Consider the following 22167-nt stretch of genomic DNA (forward strand, 5'->3'; position numbering starts at 1 on the left):
CAGCCATTATAATAAGAGAGAACATAATCTATATGTCAAAGGTGCAGACAAGCGGGTAGATGTGGTAGTGGAAGCTTATAGAGAAGGTTTTTTCTGATCGCTTCAACTTTTTGCATTGAAATAAGAATGAGAATGAGAAGGTGGGAGGAAGTAGTGAAGTTTGAAGCGAGAAGAGAAAGTGTGAAATAGAGTCGAGGTTGAGTGAACGGACTTGGGAAATATAATGACTGCCAGGCAGCATTAAGGGTGCCCTTGAGACAAGTCAGCGGGTTTGTGTATTTTTTACCAGGTCTGTTCCATTGCAAAAGAGGCACATGAAGTAGATGGAGTTGGATTGGTTTGACCAGAGTACTGGTTTAGCCAAGCAAGAAATGGGTTTGAGGATTTGAAGATATATGCAGGGACTGATTATGGCGCTTGACTGTGGAGTTTAAGTAGGGTAAGAAGGAAGCGATGATGTGAAGGGGATGAGGGATAGTGAAAAGATGGGGGAATCCATGCATGGTAATTCCCAATGGGGTCAAAGTACATGGGGGTTGGGATACTAGAGGAAGTAAGCTGGAAAGGTAGGAGATGGTGATTGGAGATTGGAATTATGACGATTGCATAAAGTCCAGAATGTAACTGGGAGTGGCGGCTGAGGTGGGGTGGTAGACAAGATCTTTGGAGGAAAGAAGGTAAAGAAACTGAGAGGCCAGGGCATTGGAAGCACCCTCCACAGGGACATTGAAACCACCCATATTTATGACAGTGTGGGAGGGAGTCAGGAGCTGAGCTGGAAGGACAGAGAGCAAGTGACCTGGGGTTTGTGGATGACTTGCACAGGAGGGGTGATGTGGAGTCGGATGAGAGTCAAACTGGGTGTTTTGGGAGGGAGAGAAGAACAGTCTGGAAGCTGCAGCGAGGAGCAAGGAGGACATCTGTCCTACCTCTAGGCCCAGTAACCTGAGGTAAGAAGGAGAGAAAACAGCCAGAACTTGGGAGGGCTGTTGGGGAAGCAGTGTCACTGGGGAGAGTCGGGGTTCAGTTGGATTCAGAAAAAGAAGGTGAAGCTTAAGTCTCACCAAAATGGTCTGGGAAAAGGGGATTTACTGCCCCTTGACTGAGTTCCAGAGGACACAGTGGAGATGGGAAGAAGTGGGAGGTGGGATTAGAAAAGGCCATGTCAGAGCTATGTGGGGTCTAGAGTCCAGGGAAATGGCATGGCCTTGGAGACTGAGTCTTGGTGACTGATATGGACAGGGATAAAGGACTTGCTGAGATTTGTCTTCATGGTTGCAAGAAAGCTCATGCCGATGAGGTGGTGGTGGTGGGAGAAGTGAGGGAGGAATGTTTGGCAAGTTCTGGGACCCTTCCATTTTACAGAAGAGGAAACAGAGACCAGAGAGTTTTGTGTCTTGCCAAGCAAAGTGACAGCAGGAATTAAATCAGGTGTCTGACTTGAAGGCCAGGACTGTGTCCACTTTGCCATAATGGCCTTTCATCTCATGTTGCTTCAACTTCTTGCACTGACTTTCTTAATACCTGCTTTAGCCCTGAGATAGTCCTGAACTCAATGGCTATAAGACGCCATGCCTCTGTCATTCATTCATTTCTGAGATATAGACAGTGTGCGTTTATTAATTTTATACATTTCTATAGAGCCCAGAGGCACTGTGAGTCAACATCTCCTTTCTGAAACTTTCCTGGATTCTCTCCACAGGCAGAGATAATCGTCCTGTTTCCTCCTCCTTTGCTATCATTGTACCCTGACACATAGGCCTTTAGAGCACTAAGCACACTGTGTTATACTAATTAGTCACCTCCTCTCCTCACCCCCTGCCCAGACGAGACCGATAGCTCTTCTTAATACCTAGGTGTTCTGCACAGAGCATTTGCAGCATTAATAGCAGTTGTGTGTTGTCTTTTCAAATTCTAGAGATATTGTTTGTTTCACTCACACCTTTCAATCCCCACGCCCAGCCCTTAGGACAGTGCCTGTTTGTTAGCTGTCAGTGGCCTGCCATGTCCCTTTGGCTCTTACCATTTGACTGCATTGGGGAACCCCTTCTAACCACCAGCACCGACACCTGTGTCAGAGGGCTTTCTCTGGTCACAGGAGCCCAGTTTGCCCACATATGCATGGCAAGCCAGAAGGGCCAGGGAACTAACACCAAGCCCCTGGAGCAGGCCTCAACCAAAGACTGAGTTGGTGTGTAAAAATTCTAAATTGCCAGCTCCATTGCCCCATAGGTGGGATAACTGAGGTGTGTGTACTAAACCATTTCCTAGAGTTCCTCAGCAGGATTCAGAGGGGCTGAGCTGGTAACTCAGTTGATAAAACCCCTATTATTTACTACATTCCGTTCTCTCCTCCCCTGCCAGTGTTTCCTGAAATTACTACCCAAATAGACTATTTACACTTAAGTCCTGTGTCAGGGTACGCTTCTGGGGAAACCCAAACTAACACTGGCTTGGCCCAGAGTAGGTGCTAAATAAATATTCACTGAATGATTATATGAAATGATAAATGTGTTTTATGAGTAAATGAATGAATGAATGAATGAATGAATATTTAAGTTGTGTTTCTATCTTTCTCCATGAGGAGAATATAAGCTTCTGCGGGGCAGAGACTGCCTGGTTCATCTTTGTATTCCTGCTTAATGCGTCTGACTCATACCAACAGTTCAATAAGGTCGAGTTGAATTAAATGACCTCAAAATAGGAGTTGGTGGAAAGAGAAAGTGGCCACATAAAAGACTGTGGGTTTTAATAAGGTGGAGGTGAGACTTTTTGGGGCATTGTAACAAAGTACTTTAAAAGGGAAGGAGGAGTGGTGATAGCATCTACTTGTTAAGAATAAAAATAACTTTCTTATGAGAAAATGCTGGGGATAGTGAAGAAAGAAATGAGGGAAAAGCTGGTGAGTGATTGAGATGAGCCAGATCATGTTTAGATGATACATCTTCCTCCTAACACAAGATAATCTGAAGTGCTAAGTGGGTTTTTCACTTTATTTATATTGTTGATTTCTTTCTGGCAGTTTTTAGAGTTTCATTGCCAGCCACTGTTACATGATCCTGCTAAAATACAATGGTTTTAAAAGCTGCCAGAAATGAGGTCCCTGTTTGCTCTCAGGCTACGGTGTCCTGCTGTTTTCTTATTTCTGCTGCTTATTTTTGTACATGAAGGTTTTTTCCAGTTTACTGGAAAGCAGTTTAGTGTTGAAGCTTTCTTTTGTGAAGTCAAGGATATATGTGTGGGTGCACATAATTATTATTACTCAGTTTTGTGTAAACGCAAAGACATTTACAGTCAAATATGTTCCAAGGATCCATATTATAAGACACCTTTAATTTAAATGAGATAATACATGTGAAAGTTCTTAGCAAAGAACCTAAACCACAACCAATGCTCCATAAAAATACTAGCTGAATTCACATCTGGATTACAGCACCCTTTGTTATCCATGCTTCTGCTTCCCGCTGTTGGTATGAATCATCGAGTATGATTTTTAAGTTTTAGAGCTCTGCTTTGCAATAATGATTTGCTCTTTTCTAAAGCTATTTCTCTTTATTATAAAGTTCCTTTCTTTGCTATTGCACATATGATTGCAAAAGTTTAGTTTTGTAGAAATTATCTTAATTTAACCTGATATATGGGTAAGAAAAAAACAGACCCAATTATTTGGGAAAAGTTATCCCAGTGTTCTATCTTGTTTTTAATACACTAAAGTATTTCCAAATATAAATTTGAGAGTTCAAAAAGAAGTCAGAACACAATTATTCATGAAAGTAGATTGTTCTTTTCAGAAGGAATATGGAAAAAATAATGTTTTGGTTTCAAAAAGTTAATTTAGACTAGGCTGGCTATTGGTCACTGTACTAACTAGTTTGAGGTCTGATCTTTTTTTCCACTACTATCTTATAGACCTGTTTAAGGACAGAGTGATCATTTTAGTTTAAAAAAAAAATGGTTTGAAGTTAAACATAGTAAATCTCAAGCCCAATCCAGGAGTCTGGGAGGCCCAAATATCCCAGACGCAACTCAGCTCCCTCCCACTCCCTAGGTTAAGGGATGCCTAAGAGCACTAGGGTGCTTAATCACAGAAATCGCTTGTTAATTGAGGGCAAGAGCCTCTCCTGGTTGAGGCCTTCCTTCCATTTGCTGGCAGCCAAGCAGAGCCATGTCCTCCTTGATGTCCTGCATCAGCGCTTCATTCCCTTGTTTTGAGGCCTGTGGACTGCAGTAGAAATATTAAGGATCCTGGGAAAGGTGACACACTAAGCTGTATCCTGTATTAAGTTTATCAGGTCCTTTCCTGAGAGGAGATGTTAATGGGGAGAGGGAGCAGAGATAACTTAAGTGGTTCAAGGTCTCAGAATTCACAGACAGATTTGTCAAGACCAGCCTTAAACTCAAGTTGTTCTTAGCCATGGCTGTGTGAAACTCCTGCTCCCACTGAAGGTCACAGCAGTTGGTCATGGGTCAGTTGCTATCCTGAAGCCACTGTGAGCGGCAGTCTCTCATCTACTACTTCTGGAAATGTGATGGTGAAGGCAATGAGAACAAGCAGGGGGCAAGTGAAGCTGCCCATCGCAAGAATGTCAGAGCTGTGTCAATGGTCAAAGGTGTAATTAGCTTTGCAAAATGCATTCCTAAACCCATCATGTCCCTCCGCACACAGGGCTGGACAGCTGGCAGTGTCAGGCACCAGACCTGTCTAACTGCTTGATAGGGCCTTTTTGGCGACACTTTAACCCATTCCATTCTTCGTTTATTAAAGGCTTCAGTTGGAATGAGCCAGGCCCAAAGATTTACCTTTGGAGAAGAGAGATGAAGTCCTGGTAAGACTTCCTAGGTATATGTGAATCTGCTTGTGGAGGCTGAGCTGTCTCTGTCCACTTGTGGTTGGTATTTCCAGAAATGACTGAATTCTTCCCATTTAGAAGTTTAACTGTTTGTCTGTGGTCTCATGCTGGGATTTGAAGGCCAGATGTTTTTTTGCTGCTTCTCATTTCTCTAGGTCACTTTTCTGTTGCAAAGCCATCTATCTCATCAGGTGACAAAAATCTCCATAAATTGTCCTACTTTGCTTAGTAGAATGTCTGTGTAATGATAATGCCAGTGCCTCACATATGTACACATTTTATAATTTTCAAAGCATTTTTGCATATATTATCTCACTACAAAATGTTGTCCTGGGCGTTCTGTATTTACTCATCATTTTCACTTTTCTTTTTTTTCTTCTCCTACCAATTTTGAGTGTACTCATAGGGTTTACTTTTTTCCCCCTTTCATATTTTTTCCCCAAGAGCTATAAATGGCAAAGGAATTTTTCAAAGAACAGTAAAAGCATATACAAGTGATACTATTTTCTATGGCAAAGTGAAGATAACCTGGATGCTCTTTATAACTCATCCCTGAGAATTATGTTCCAGTTCCTTGGGTTCACACTATCAGAAGTACTAAAGATAATTTATCATAATGATTGTGCCCCCCCCCCATTCTTATCAGTAAAACATCTGGAATAGGGGGAAAGTGTGCAAGTTAGAACCACATAGTAGTTTTGGGGTTATTTTTTGTTTTGTTTTTCATTTTTGTGCTTAGAGCTTTTGTATTGATATTACTCATTCCCTGATGAAGAAACAGTAACTTCATTAGCACCTTTTATTTTCTTGGAATTATATGATTATGTAGTATAATATCACTTATGAAATAGAAGATGCCTTAGGTTAAAGCCTGTAAGGTGGTTCTGTAAATTGTTTTAAAGATTTTCTTTAGAGTGTTATAGAGACTCCTTTAAAGTTCATTAGGGCAGACCAAGTAATTCCTTGAACTCACTTCTCATTGCCCTGTGCATTCCTTTTCCTGTCTATCATTCATCCCCAGATGCTGGGTGCACCATAGCTGCCTAGGTAACTGCCTTGAGTACTACAAACCATAGGATGTCAGGGCTGAAAGGGACCAAGCAAGTTGCTGTGAGGCCCTCTGACTCTTGCATTCCCTCTGTACCATCCTCACGGGACCAGTGAGCCTTGGCCCTTCCATCTTAAGCATCCCTTTTGTTGAGCACAAGTCTATCTCCCTATAACTTCTGTTCAATTCAACAAACACTGAGTGCCTACTATCCACCAGGCACTATTCTAGGGGCTGAGGATACAGTACTGAAAAACAAAGTAATGCTCTTATGGATTATGCTCTAGCTCTAGCTCTTGGGGTCATAGAATACAAGCCAAATAATTGTTCTGCATGGGAAGCCTTCAGAAACTTGAAGACTGTGCTTACGTTATTCTGAGTTTTTATGTCAAGCAAATACTCTCAATAAACCCAGTATAATACAACTTCAGGTCTTTTCACTATATGGATCAGTTGTCTTTAGATGCATTCTAATTTTGTTTAATATTGAATTGATTTTCAGTAGATTGATTTTTTTAAGAAGCTTTTTGTTATAAAGGTAATATACAGTTAAAGAAATTTCGCAAAGTACGGAGAAATATAAAATTCAAAGAAGAAACTACCTGGAATCCCATTACCCACTGTTAAAATATTGGTATATTTCCTTCTAACCTTTTCCAACTTGTATCTGTTTACATAGTTGAGCTCATAGTGCATTATTTATATAATTTTTTCTTCTGTTTTTTCATTTGACATTTGTGCATTTATTCATAAAAATCATTGAAATGGTTGTATCATGTTCCAGTCAGATAGACTTTTTAAAGTTATGTCATCACAAGAGTGGTAGGGATTCCTGAAGTGGGCTATACTATTTCCTTTTCATTAATCTCAGCCTCCTAAACCACTACACTCTGGGGAATACTAGCCCTACATGGAAGGAAGGTGCTAGACTACACATCCTGTGGATTCTTCTAACTTGGATTATTCATGACATGCTGCTTTTATCCCTCTCTTCATTCCTTTGTGTTTCCTCATTATCATGCTTTGCCCATTTGTTTGCAGTCTAGGGTTGACTGTAGAGTTTTCTTGTTATGCCAGGATATCCAGGTGGCCGTTTTTGTGGCTCTGTTCCTGCTAGGTTCAGGCTTGAGGAGTCTGTTGGAACCAGGCCTTCTGCTGGACTAAAGGATGGCAAGCACAGAATTCACTTTGTTCTTGCGTTGCAGGTCTCCAGCTGAACCAGAAGGCCCTCACCACCTTCCCGGACGTGGTGCTTGTACGGGTGCCCACACCCTCTGTGCAGTCAGATAGTGACATCACTGTCCTGCGACACCTTGAGAAGCTGGGCTGCCGCCTGGTCAACCGCCCACAGAGCATCTTAAACTGCATCAACAAGTTCTGGACATTCCAAGAGCTGGCTGGACATGGGGTCCCCATGCCAGACACCTTCTCCTATGGTGAGTCTCCTTGAAATATAGTTGGGACTTATCTTTCCAAACCACCTGCATCTCTATGTTTTCTCTCACCAGAAAACTGCTAGTATCTCCTGTTGCTTTTCAATATGAGTCCGTTCATCTTAGGTGATTCAACATCTTGAATCTTTATCCTGACCGTTCTCTCCATCTGAAATGCCTTTGCTTCTTTCTCTCGTAAGTCATTCATTAAATACGTATCTGGTCCCTGTACCAACCAGCCGCATAGAAAGATAGGCAGACAAATGAATAAATAATTGACAAAAGTACGTGTGTATGTATCTGGTACATACTGTGTGCCAGCCACAATACTAGGCATTGGGCTATAGCAGTAAGTGAGTCTTGCCCTCAAGGCAGTCCCAGTTCATCAGAGGCAGAGGACAAGTAAACAGGTAATTTCAGTGCAGTGTCGTAAGTGTTGTGGTATAAGTGTGTGTGGGGTGGTATAGGAGGACATAGCAGAGCTCCTAATGTAGTTTTAAAGACCTTGAGGAAGGCTTCCTAAAAGAGACAGCATCTAACTAAGCTGAAGTTATCCAGCTGAAAGAAGGGAGCTAGGGAAGTAAAATAAGCAGAGAGCAGAATGTAAAAGACCTAGAAGTAAGAGAGAACATGACGTATTGGTGGTATCGTGAGTAGTTTGTAGAATGTTAAGGGAGATAGAGTTGAGAAATAAGTCTGGAAAGATAAAGAGTGACACATAGTATGCGAAGGAGATTAGGGTTAATCCTGAGACTAACGAGAAGTTATTGGAGGGCTTTAATCAGGGAGGTGGCCTGATCAGATTTATAGTTCAGAAGATCACTTTGGCTACACTGTGGAGAAGGAATTAGACAGGGGCAAAGTAGAAACAGGATAAGTAGTGGTAGGTTTTTAAACTAATCTAAGTGACCAACAATGGTCTAAACTAATAGTAAGAATGAAGATGTGAAGAGATTCAGGAATTCTGAAGGAGTTAGAAACAATAGGACACGATGATTGATTGGGGATGGGGAATATGGAGAGGAATCAAAGGTGACTCTGGTTTCTGGTTTGGGCAACCAGATGTGAAAGCAAACATTCACTGAGACTAGAAACATGAGGGTTGGGAGGAGAAGCAGATTGGCGAGTGGGAGCTGGGGGTGTGGGGGAGAGATGATTTCAGTTTGGGACATATTCTATTTGAGGTGCCTATAGTATATGCAAGTAAAAATATTCAGTAGGCAGTGGATAAATGGATCTGGAGCTCCTGAAAGAACTGCAGACTAGGGAAGTAAATTTGGAAACATTCATTATGTTAAGTGAAGTCATAGGAATGGATGAGATTACTCAGGGAGAATATGAGGGAACTTGAAAAAGTTCGTGGAAAAATAGAATTAAAAGATAATATGAGGGTTTGATCCCTATTACCAACCAGTGCTAAAGAAAAAAAAAAGATAATATGAATTTTTCCATCAACTTTTTGAATAGAATGAAAAGGGGGCTGAACTGTAATACTGAAAATGGTTAAAATGGTAAATTTTATGTTATGTGTGTTTTACCACAATAAAAAAAATTAAAAAGAGGGATCCTTTAGGGAATGGATAAAGGAAAAGGAACTTATAAAAGAAACTAAGTGGGAGCAACTTGAGAGGTGAGAAGAGAGGTCACAGAAGCCAATGGAGTATTTCCAAGAAGGATGGTACAATCAGAAGTATTGTGTGATTCCACAAGGACAAGTAACCCAAGCACTGAGACATGCACGTTGGTTTAGCAACAGGAAGTTTAATGAATACAGCTTCAGTTTAGTGATGGGGAGAGAAGCCAAATTGTCAGGGGTGAGGAAGTGAATGGTGAGTGAGGAAATGGAAACAGTGGGTTTCTAGAACTCTCTCAAGTAGCTTGATGGTGGGGATACAAAGCTGTGGTTAAGGGATGATGCTGGGTCAAGGAACAGGGACTTTAAGATGGGAGAGAGCTGAGCTGTTTAAAATGCTGATGAAATTAGTTGAAGATACAGCAAAGAGGAGACATTTTAATGGCACAAGATCCCTGAAGAGGTGAGAGGGAAAGGGGTGCAGAACAGGGGGGCAGCGGTGGCCTTAGATTAGGGGGACCGCTGTCTCACTGCATCATAAGGGAAGGAAAGGAGGATGGCTAGAAAGGCGTTCTGTTTATCTGCATGAGGTCAGGAGGTCGGGAGTTCCCTTCTTATAAAATGTCCTCTTCGTGAAGATGCCCCTGATTACCTACACTGCCTCCTCATAAAAAAAAAAAAAAAAAAAAAAAAAAAAAATTAGTAGCACTTTTGTGAACAAAACAGGTCTTGTTAGTATTCCAGAATATTTTGCTTTGCAAAAATTTATAAACTGTGACACCACCTGAGGAAGGCAGAATAATGTCCTGCCAAAGATGTCCCGTGGCCTAATCCCTGGAACCTGTGGGTGTGTTAGGTTGCATGGCAAAAGAGGATTAAGGTGCAGATGGAGTTATGGTTGCTAATCTGATGACCTTAAAGTAGATTATTCTGATTTATCTAGGTGGGTCCAATGTAATAAGTGTCCTTAAAAGTGGAAGAGGGAGGCAAAAAGAGAGTTAGAGCCAGAGGGACACATGACTGTGGAAGAAAATCAGAGTGATGAGATGTGCAAAGGACTCTGCCTACCACTGCTGGCTTTGATGACAGAAGAGGTCCGTGAGCTGAGGAATGTGGGCAGCCTCAAGAAGCTGAAAAAGTCAAAAAAACGGCTTCTCTGCTACAGCCTCCAGAAGGGAATGCAGCCTGCCGACACTTTCATTTTAGCCCAGTGAGACCTGTGTTGGACTTGTAACTACAAAACTGAGACAACAGGTTTATGTAGTTTAAACCACCACATTGTTGGCAATTTGTTACAGCAGCAATAGAAAACTAATACACCACTGTACTTACAAAATGCATCTATCCAGTACGTTTTTGAGAGCTAGGAAAGTAAACCAGAAGGAACTCTGAGCAACCCAATATGTCATAAACCCCAACAAGCATTGAATCTCATTCACTTAATGGATGGGAAAGCCCGTTAGACTCTCGTCTGGAACCTGGTTTTCCCTGTGCTGGAAAATCATCTCACAAGTTGTTTTGTTCTTTCTAAGCCCACAGCAAGGAGAAGCAGGAAGGGAGTCTTCTGCTCCACACTGACAGCAGTGAGTATTAGCCTCCTGACAGCGAGGAACATGACAAACCATAAAAACCAGGTCCCAAAACCAGAAAGCACGCTAGTTTGGTGCCATTAAATAGAGGGCAAATGTACTCCTTAATGGCATTATGGTACAGCCATTAATGTTCATGACATTGACTCTAAGTTATGAAGAAAAGGTTATGCTAAATATAGTATGTTGGGAAATCAAGGAAGTTTGTAAAACAATTTAGAAAGATTGTTATGTACATTATTATTCATATTTTTAAAATTAAGGCTTAAAGGGCTGTAGTGGAGCTGGTTTAGACTTTAGAGTCATACCTTAACTTGGGGTGACTCAAATCCCCGGGTTTGGTTTCTTTGAGTATTGGTTTTTTATTGTTGCATAACAAACTACTAAAAACTGAACAGCTTAAAATAACACCCATTGATTATCTCACAGTTTCTGTAGGTCAGAAGTCCAGCCACAGCATAGCTGCTTTCTCTGCTTAGGTTTCACCATGCTGAAATCAAAGTGTCAGCTGGGGCTGTGGTCTCATCTGAGGCTCGGGGTCTTCTTGCAAGCTGACTGGCTGCTGGCATTCAGTTCCTTGCAGTTGTAGGACTCAGGTCCTCACTTCCTTGCTGGCTATCAACCAGGGGCCATGCTCAGCTCCTGGAGGCCACCCTCTGTTTTCTGCCACGTGACCTTTTCCATAACATGGCAGTTTGTTCCTTCAGGGCCAAGAGAAGAGTCTCTCTGATAATTCACCTTTTTTTTAAAAAAAGAGCTCACCTGATTAGGTCAGGCCCACCAAGGACCATCTCCCTTTTGACGAACTCAAAGTCAACTAATTATTAACCTAATCACAGGAATGATATCCTGTCATATACACTGGTCCTTCCCACACTCAGGAGAGGGTATTATACTAGGTGTGTATACCAGGGTTGGGAATCTTGGAGGTCCTCTTAGAATTCTGCCTACTGCGGCTGTTGTGAAGGGAGAGATACCCACCCTCACGACTGTTGAGGGGATTACATGAACTAGGGCATGTGAAGCCTTTACAACATAGAAGGTACCTGATAAATGTTGGTTCTCTTACCTCTCTGCTCCCACCTTTTACATTACAGGTGTGCAGTGCATGTCTGTTGGATCAGCTGGGTTTGAATTGCTTTCATCAGAGAGACACGAGAGCATTCCCACCTGGGGGTGGGGGCAGTGCTGGGGTGACCATTGCCTGGCCATCAGCCTTACCTTCACTGACTTTTACCTTTTCTTGGCAGGTGGGCATGAAGACTTTTCAAAAATGATTGATGAAGCTGAGCCCCTGGGCTACCCGGTCGTGGTGAAGAGCACACGAGGCCACCGGGGTCAGTGCTCCTCCTCTGGGGCTTCCTGGGTCATCAGTCTGCTAGGGCTGCAGCTCTGCCCAGACAAGATACTCAAGGGGTGCTGCTTGGAAAAACGGAGCTCCCCCTTGAGGAGCTTGCCCTGTAGTTCTCTCTGTGCCCGCTCTCTTTGCTTTTGTCAGACCTTTCTCATCTATCTCTTCCATGGGGTATCACAGCAGATTCCTGACTTGACCGATTGGTTTCCCTCATTTCACTGCTAGTGCATTCTCTGTTCTTTTTTTGAAGTAATTTCTCTCTGAAACAGATCTGTTCTTGCTGAAAAGCCCTCCCCAGGCCCTGTGTTGCCTATTAGACAAAGTCCATAACCCTCATTGTGGTGCTGAAGGCCTTCTACTGCCGGAGACCAGCTCCAGTCGAGTTGTGGGTCCTTGAAAGAGGGATGAGGAAGCCAGCGAAAATAAAAACCACAGACAGAGACCTCAATATATCAGTATGCACGTTCTCTCTCTGCGGGCTGTCAGCGTATTGCAGCTGGAGCACAGGAGAGCATGAGACAATGCCTTTTATTTAGATTTTTCTCTGCAGGGGGTTTTTGGGTATCATTTTTATTACATCAGCAAGCTTGAATTAATAATTTTAAAAGGACAGGGGAAGCCAGTTTTTTTTTTTTTCCTTCGTTAGCACGTCTCAGGTGATTAGCTCGTGCTTCCTCCTTTTGGTATCAGGTCATCTATCAGATTGGGACCATCTTCTCATTGTCCTGAAGTTAACCTGTGACCTTTTCCGGTTGGCAAGCTGTGGCTAATATCTACCCTATTAACAGGGTGGGACTATTGCAGTTACAAAGTGATAGACAGTACTATCATATGACCTATGTCTATTGCTAAATGTTAAGTACAAATTTGCTAAAAGGAACAATGCTAACATTTAAATTCTAATGGGGGTGTAATGATCTTATGTTCTAATGGAATGAACCTACTGTTCATATGGAAAAAGAACAGTGGATATTTGAGCAGCATTATCATGCACATCTTGAGGTTATGCATTCGCTGTGGCCCTGTAATCTTGATCTAAATGTTAAAGTGTCCTTGTGCACAGCACCATCCCTCACAAAACTAGGTGTACTTTCTTATTTTTCTAAGATCTAATTTTGTAGGTTTAATAATTTTACAGAATATATTTTTATCCCAATACCTGATTTTTAATGATTTATTTAAAACTGGACACCACCAAGTAAAGGGGGTTCTACAGTTTCGTTCCCATATACTTAATTTGTCCCAATCATATAATTTCCCATTAATATCAACCATTCTCTTGCCATTAATATAATCTCCGGTAAATGATGTTTGCCAACTTACATTAGGCTGCAGCTCATATTTAGTCATGAGCGATGCTTTTGGAACATATGTTGGTGTGGTCAATTTATCATAGGGGGATAATTTTAAATTGTCCAATTTACTCGGATCCTCTGTGGGAATGTTTAGTTCAATGACTGCAAAGTCATTTGTGTTATTTGTATAATCTTTTGGGAATTCAGAGAACTGCCACGCTAACCAAAATATCGAAAGAGAGAAGGCAAAAGCCACGAAGCCGAGGCAGGAACCCTTACGGTTGTAGCAAGTGCTCGTAGCTGCAGCCTTGCCAGCAGCTCTCCCTCCAGCGGCCTTGCCAACTCGGAGAGGGCAGCCCAAGCTGACTCCTTTAGGATCCTGCCATGGCGTGGACCACGCCACTCTACAAACAGCCTTAACTTTCCTTTGCAGCTTTCTCTGGCCACATGAACCCTTCATGATCCATACCAGACTATTTCTCATTCACCAGACTATGCTTTTTCCTCTCTTTAAACCTGCTCTTCTCCTTTGCTGAGAATGCCATCTTCCTCTGCCCACCTGGTGATTCTGCTCATCATTTAAGGCCAACTCCAGACATCATCTCTTTTCTGTCCACATCCTGATCTCCCTCCCTCTCTTCCACACAAAATTAATGGCTCATCCCTTTTTGTTTGCAGACCACTTTGTACACTCCTCAAGCATAGTGTTACACTTTGTGACAGTTACAGGTTTGTGTGCCTGTTCTCTTTATTACACTGTGAGCTGCTCAGGGGTAGGGACCAGATCCTAAGCATTTCTGTCTCTGTTTGGTTTGCTGCAGTGCTCAGTGCACAGTAGGGACTCAGTAGGGACATATGCAACAGAAAGCAGTCATTCTGCAGTATGTAAGCAGGTACCTCATTGTGACACCCAGGTGGCATACTTAAATGCTCAGGGCATCTGGAGTGAGGGGAGGTAACCCTAAACAGACATGTAATGAGCAATTACCATGATAGAGAGACTGTGAAATAGAAATGAACTAGACACAATTACTGCTGTCAAGGAGCTCAGAAGTGTAGACAGCAGAGACAGCTGCACTGCAGTGTTATGACCATTGTAGCAGGCATGCCTGGGGGCCTGTGTGAGCCTAAAGGAGAGAGAGCCGAACTTTGCCAGGAAAGCTTCATTGGAAGAAAAAGAGACTTAAGTCGAAGGGTAGAATTTGAACTCGAGAAAATGAATGAGCAACATGCAGAAGCAGGTATAACAAAGCAGCCTGTGAGAGTAGAGGGGTCCTATTGAAGAGCCAGAGAAATGTGTCTGGGTGGCAGGGTGGGGCCCTCAATACTATTCAGATATGCTACTGTGCTAACATTTAATCAACTTCTCTACTATTTTTTTTTTATTGTGGTGAAGTGTACATAATGTGAAATTCAACTAATATTTATTGAGTGCCTACAAAGTGCCAGCCACTGTGCTAAGTTCTGGGGATACAGATAAGAACAAAACAAAAATTCCTGCCCTCCAGGAGCTTACATTGTAGAAGGGTAAGACAGACAATAAACAAACATTAAATATATACACAATATATTTTTTAAAGTTTTAAAAATTGAGATATAATTCACATAAAAAATTTACCATTGTAAAGTGTAAAATTCAGTGGGTTTTACTATATTTGCTATGTTTTACAACTATTAGCACTGTCTAATTTCAGAACGTTTTTATCACCCCCAATGAAACCCCATACCTATTAGAAGTTAGTCCCAATTACCCCTCCCCTAGTCCCTGGCAACCACTGATCTACTTTCTGTTTCTATAGATTTGCCTGTTTTGGACATTTTATATAAATGGATTCATACAATATGTGGACTTTTGTGTCTGGCTTCTTTCACGTAGTGTGATGTTTTCCAGGTTCATCCACGTTACAGTATGTAATACTACTTCATCCCCTTATATGACTCAGTAATATTCTATTATTTGGGTACATCACATTTTGTTGGTGGATATTTGAGTTGTTTTCAGTTTGTGACTATTATGGATAATACTGCTATGAACATTTGTATATAAGTTTTTGTGTGAACATACATTTTCATTTTTCTTGGGTATATAAAGATTGGAATTGCTGGGTCATGTCGTAGTTCTGTGTTTAACTTTTAGAGGACTGCCAAATTGTCTTCCACAACGTTTTGCCATTTTACTTTCCCACCAGCAATATATGAGGGTTCCAATTTCTCCACATCCTTACCAACCCTTTTTATTTTTTACATACATATGTATGCACACATATATACAAGGGTACTTCAAAAAGTTCATGGAAAAATAGAATTAAAAGGTAATACAAATCTTTCCATGAACTTTTTGAAAACCCCTAGTATGATTGCTGTGGCCATCTTAGTGAGTGTGAAGTGGCACCGCACTGTGGTTTTCATTTGCATTTCACAAATGACTAATGATGTTGATCATCGTTTCATGTACTTATTGGCCATTTCTGTTTTAGTCCGTTTTGTGTTGCTATAACAGAATTACCTGAGACTGGGTGATTTATAAAGAAGAGAGGTTTATTTGGCTTACGATTCTGGGACAGCTGCATCTGGCACGGGCCTCAGGCTGCTTCTACTCGTGGCAGAAAGTGGCAGGCAGCCAGCGGGTACAAGCAGATCACATGGCGAGAGGAAGCAAGAGAGAGAAGAAGCAAGAGAGAGAGAGGAGGTGCCAGGGTCTTTTTAAGCAACGAGCTCTCGCGGGAACTAACAGAGCGAGAACTCACTCATTAAGCCCCCCTCCCCCAGAGAGAGCATTAATCCATTCTTGAGGGATCTGTCCCCATGACTCAATCAGTTTCCAACACTGCCACGTTGGAGATCAAATTTCCACATGAGTTTTGGAGGGGACAACACATCCAAACTCCATCATTCCGCCCCTGGCCCCCCAAAACTCATGTCACTCTCACATACAAAATACAATCATTCTATCCCAACAGTCCCAAAAGTCTTAGCTTGCTCCAGCACCAACTTAAAAGTCCAAAGTCCAAAGTCTCATCCTAGACAAAAAGCAAAAGTTCTTCCAGCTGTGAACCTGAAAAACAAAACCAAATTTATCTACTGCCAAGATACAATGGTGGAACAGGCATTGGGTATATAATTTCTTTAGAGGAATGTTTATTTATATCCTTTGACCACTTTTTAACTGGGCCTTTTTTCTTTTTATTGTTGAGTTTTAAGGGTTATTTATATGATGTGGATATGACACCCTAATTCAGTGTATAATTTGAACATGTTTTCCCCATTCTCTAAATTGACCTTTAATTTCTTGATAGTGTCTTTCATGCACAAGTTTTTTATTTTGTTGAAGTTCATCTCTTTTTCCCCTTGATTCCATATTACTTGATGTCATTTTGTGCTTGCCTAATCCAAGCTGAGACAGATTTACATCTATGTTGCCTTATAAGAGTTTTATAGTTTTAGCCCTTACATTTAGGTCTTTGATCCCTTTTGAGTTAATTTTTGTTTGTTGTGTGAGGTAGGTGTCCAACTTCATTCTTTTGTTATGTGGATATCCAGTTTTCCCAGTTCCATTTGTTGAAGAGACTGTTCTTTCCCCAGTGAATGCTCTTGGAACCCTTGTCAAAAATCAATTGACCGTATGTGTGAAGGTTTAATTTTGGGCTCTCACTTCTATTCCATTGATATATAGGTCTATCTTTATGCTAGGCCACATTGTGGTGATTACTGTAACTTTGTAGTAAGTTTTGCAAGTGAGAAGTACAGGTCTTCCAACTTTGCCCTTCTTTTTCAAGATTATTTTGATTCTTTGGGGTCCTCTCCATTTTCATATGAATTTTAGGATCAGCTTGTCAGTTTCTGCCAAAAAGGAAGTTGGAATTTTGATAGGGATGGCATTGAATCTGTAGATCAATTTGAGGAGTATTGCCATCTAACAATTTATGAACATGGGATGTCTTTCCATTTATTTAGAGCTTTAATTTCTTTCAGTAATGTTTTATAGTTCTCAGTGTCTAAGTCTTGTACTTCTTTGGTTAAATTTATTTATAAATATGTTATTCTTATTGATGCCATTGTAAATGGAATTGTTTTCTTAATTTCATTTTCAGATTGTTCATTGCTAAGTGTAACATATAGTGTCTTAAGAGGGAAAATGGATAGGGAGTAAACAAAGTTACAGCAGTTACATTAGACTCTAGTATATGGAAATAAATCTAAAGAAGGCAGTGAGTGTGCAGGCAGTGCCTTTGAGAAAGTTATTAATCTTATAGACCCTTTTTTTTCCTCATCAGTCAAACAACAATAACCATCTTTGTTGTAATAGCTTCATAGGGCTAGTGTGAAATGTAAATGAAATAATAACAAGGTACTTGACACATAGTAGGTTATTAACTAATCTTAGGTCCCTCCCCCCATTTTTTTTCCTCCCTACCTTTAATCTGTAGCTCCTTTATTAACTGCAGAGTAAGTCCCATATCAGAACCTCTCTGCCAGGAACCAAAGAACCCAGTCCCTATCTCTAGCCCCCATTTCTGCTGCAAAGCCTGCCTAATGTACAGAGAACCCCAGTGCCTGTAACCAAATTCCAGCCATCTGTTGCCAAGTGCCAGATCTCCTGGTATCAAATGTCTAACTGCTTGTTCCTCCACTCATTGATTGAGACTTGGAACACTGATGCTGCATCATGCCCACTTGCTGGGCCTCTCCAGCTTCCCTGACACTGACTGCCCACTTGATTGCCACTAAACTGCACACCCTCCCATCGCCTGCCACTTGGACATCTTCAGATCACTTGGCCACTGTTCCAGCTCTCTGGGGTGTCTATGGTCCGGTCATCTGAGAAAGGATTGAGTACTGGTTATGACATATTTTGGAGGTTACTTTTCAGTCTTATGTGCCACTAGGAACTGATGCCCATCATGCTTTTTAGTAAGACATCTTTTTGAGATGGTGGTGACACAAAACTTAAGAAAACCATCTCTTTGTTCCATATTAGCTGAAAAGAATGTTCAGACAGGGCATGCTCATGTCTCATTTGCAAAGCAAACCTATCAGGAACCCCTGCTCAGAGCTGTTAACTAATATGCAAATGGAAATAAGATGCTAAATAATTACAAGCATAGGTGACTCAAGCAGAAAATGAAGAATTTAGAATAAAGAAGGAATTCTTTCCCTCAGAGATCAATAGAAGTAGAGGCCATTCATTGCAGAGTTATCTGGGTATGGACAAATAATACACTTTTATGTTTAAAAGGAAGAAGGGCATCTGTCAGTGCCTCCCTCCTTTGAGCTCCCACAGTGTTTTGCAGAGACATCTTTTAATGTCACATCATGGTGTGTTGTAGTTATCTCCTTTTGGATCTCTCTCCTTCCAGACTTGGAATTTCTCTAAAGTATATTTAATTAATTATGTTCTGTAAACAGAGATTGTCATCTACCCTGTGCATCAAGCCCAGTGTGAGGTTTGGCGAATAAAAAAAAAATGTTAGGCACGGAGCATGCCTAATCAAGCTTTCTCCGGGTGATAGAGATGCTAATTAACTGTTTTTGGAACTGAATTGATTAGGTCCTTAGGATTTTATTTTGGCCCCTTTTCTGTGTTTCTGGAATATATTACTATTACATTTTGAAAAAAAGAGTGATGGTGGGGGGAGAGGGTCAACAGTTTTAAGACCTGAAGAAAGTCAAAAGAAAAATAAGGTTCAGTCGTCATTGGATAAGAAGCAAGAGTCTAATCAGAAAAATAGAAGGCGCCAAGTGAGGCATGGTCAGAGAGGATTGATGAGACGGTATGAGACAGGAGGCAGGATGGCAAGGACAGAGTTCTCTAATCACTTCTTTCACTCTTTGTCTCTCCTCTTAAAGGAAAAGCTGTTTTTCTGGCAAGAGATAAACATCACCTCTCAGACATCTGCCATCTGATCCGCCATGACGTGCCCTACCTATTCCAGAAGTATGTGAAGGAGTCCCATGGAAAAGACATCCGGGTGGTGGTGGTAGGGGGCCAGGTGATAGGCTCTATGCTTCGCTGCTCCACAGACGGACGGATGCAAAGCAACTGTTCTCTCGGTAAGGTATAAAAGTGCAGAGTCTGTCTGTTGGTCAAGGAAAGCCACCAGTAGTTTTCATTAGGGTGTTTGGACCTCTTCAGTAAATGTATATCAATCCCTACTATCTTGTCAGACCCTCTGCTAGACACCAGGTTCTCACAGATAAGAATGAGAAATGAGCCCTTTCCTATGGCAGCAAGCAGTCCTGAAGGGGTACAGATGAATGTCAGTGCTGTGACAGAGGTCAGGCCAGGGGTGTCAAGACACTGAGGTTTGAACCCTGTCTTGTAGGTCTTAGGATCTGGCAATCAGGTTTAAACACGGGAGTGACAGAAGGACCAGTGTTTGGGAAAAACTGCCACCTGGGTAAAGAGTGGCTTGAAGGATAAGAAGGGGTGAGTTTGGAAGCTGTTGCAACAGCCCAGGCAAGAAATAATAAGGGTCTAAACTAAAGCAATGGCGGGAGGAATAGCATATGTTGCCTTTACATTTTAATTGAAAATTTGTGGTTTTTTTAAATGTATGATGTTATTAGAAAGCTGCAGTGTATACTTTGGTCGAATGCATAACCCCATCCCATTAACCTATCGATAAAGTTGTGTTCTGTTTTGGTAAATGGAGATAATCCAGCAGGGATGTAATTTCTTGTTTCCAACACAGAAAGCTATCGTCAACCTCACTGAATGGATTTGTATGTTGATAATATGAAAAAAATACCTACATTTATCATTTCTTAAATCACCAGATGAGTATACTAAGTCCACTTAATAATCAAGAGGTATAGACACTGATGCAGTCCTTCTTTCATTAATACTCATCGAGCAGTTCCCCAAGCAGATTCTGTGGTAGACGTTGGGAGTGTAGAGATTACAAGAGAGTCCTTGCCCCTGGGTAGCATGTGGTCCAGTAAAGAAGACACGTAAACAGATCATTGTAAGATATTGTGATAAAGTGGTATGATAGAGACTAATGCTAGATTCAGGTTGACACCGTACTAAGTACCTTACGTGTTATTTCATTTTGATGATAATCCTGTATAGTGCCACAGTATTGAAACTTGTGTGTTACCATTTTGTCTTTTTTAGTTACCTTACAGTACCCATTCTTTAACCCATCTAAAAATCACACAGTTTTATAATTTATATGTTGCTTTTCTTGGTGAGCTGTTTTAAAACTGTTTTATAGCCTTTTTGTTATACGGTGTCATAGGTGGGGAAGGGACAGTGTTAGGTAAAGACCTTAGTTATTGGACCTGAGAATACAAGTCTTAAATCTTTCTAGGGAGACTGAATGCAGACAATTAAACCTGAGGTCCTAACTTTTTCATAAGTAAGGGTAATCAGACTCCCTCTCTCCTTGGTACAGGGCGTTGTCTCACAATCCTCTCCATCTTTTTCTCCTTAAAAATCAATAAGTTAATTTTACTTTTTCTAATCATAAAAGGAAATCCTCAATGAAGAAAATTTAGAAAAATACAGCAAAGTCAAAAGAAAAAAGATTTTATCATTATCCTCACCATTTAGAGGCAAACATTTTAGCGTCATTCTTTCCAATCATTTTTTCTGACAAATATTCTTTAGCCTAGTTATGGTCATACTTGTGCAGTCTTTAATTTTTCTTGGCAGTATTATTGATTGTAAATATGCTGTTTTTCTCTATTGTGAGATATTTAGATTATAATTTTACATTTCTTCATTCAACAAATATTTATTGAGTTCTCACGATGTACCAGGCACTATGGTGTTCCAGTATTTTAAATAACACTGCCATCAACATCTTTGTGTGTAAAGTTTTTTTCCTGTACATAAGATTATTTCCTTTGTGGTGGGATGGCTGGGTTAGAGAAAATCAGCATTTTTAAGACTCTAGGTAAGAAATGACCATATTGTTTTCCCAAAGGGTGTCCTGATTTCCATCTAGACTTTTCATGAGTAATGACTCTTTCTTGAAGAGTCATTTGACTCATCAGTCAGTATCTGTTGTCACCTCTGTATCACTGTGCTTTTCCCACAGGTGGTGTGGGCGTCATGTGCCCACTGACAGAACAAGGCAAGCAGTTGGCTATTCAGGTGTCCAACATCCTGGGCATGGACTTCTGTGGCATTGATCTCCTTATCATGGACGATGGCTCCTTTGTGGTGTGTGAAGCAAATGCCAACGTCGGCTTCCTAGCCTTCGACCAGGCATGCAACTTAGATGTGGGTGGGATCATTGCAGACTATACCATGTCCTTGCTGCCAAGTAGGCAGACTGGGAAGATGGCTGTCCTACCAGGACTGTCAAGTCCCAGGGAGAAGAACGAGCCAGATGGCTGTGCTTCAGCTCAGGGAGTTACAGAGAGCGTCTACACCATCAACAATGGGTCTACCTCTAGCGAGAGTGAGCCTGAACTGGGAGAGATCCGGGATTCCTCAGCAAGCACAGTGGGGGCCCCGCCCCCCATGTTGTCCGAACCTGGCTACAACATTAACAACAGGATTGCTTCAGAGTTAAAACTTAAGTGAATTCCTGCTTTTTGGCAGCATTTAAACCAAATCCCACTGCTTCCCTAGTAGTTGTGTGAATAAAATCTGGACTAATGTGATTTCATTTGCACAGAAACTAGAAATCCCATCTGGGCACTAAGCGTTCTTTCTAACAATGATTTAAGCAAATGGCCTAGCTTTGTGGTTTTTACAAAGACTAATATAAAAACACTTACCAAGAACAACATCCCGACTGATGGATTTGAGACCGATGTCTGCTTGGAGCACTTGCATATTAGGGTTGACTTTAAGGCACTGACTCTGTGCTGCTGCTTCTGGCTTTTAGCAGTAGAGCCCATTAACTCGGAATGGCTCCTGGAAATACTGTACTCCAAAGCAACCATGAAATGGAGGCATGTGCAGACAAGGTGGAATGTGACTGCAGTAATATGTCCTTTATTAGTGTATGTGTGATGTTTGGAGAATACACAGTTCAAACACTGTTAGAGGATCAGTCTCTGTTCCCAT

At 41.4% G+C, this 22167-nt stretch overlaps 1 protein-coding gene across 1 annotated transcript in view; it reads left to right on the forward strand.

Annotated features, from left to right (window-relative positions):
- The window catches only part of RIMKLA (ribosomal modification protein rimK like family member A), a 28728-nt gene extending 6970 nt beyond the window's left edge, over positions 1-21758 (forward strand). Inside the window, exons 2-5 of the mRNA XM_063104985.1 lie at positions 7104-7334; positions 11744-11830; positions 18990-19193; positions 21188-21758. Coding sequence (XP_062961055.1) covers positions 7104-7334; positions 11744-11830; positions 18990-19193; positions 21188-21678 — 1013 coding nt within the window. The 3' untranslated portion in view covers positions 21679-21758. The remainder of the gene's footprint in view (positions 1-7103; positions 7335-11743; positions 11831-18989; positions 19194-21187) is intronic.
- The last annotated feature ends 409 nt before the right edge of the window (positions 21759-22167 follow it).

This window comes from Cynocephalus volans, chromosome 8 (genome assembly GCF_027409185.1).
Source record: "Cynocephalus volans isolate mCynVol1 chromosome 8, mCynVol1.pri, whole genome shotgun sequence".
Taxonomy (NCBI): Eukaryota; Metazoa; Chordata; class Mammalia; order Dermoptera; family Cynocephalidae; genus Cynocephalus; species Cynocephalus volans.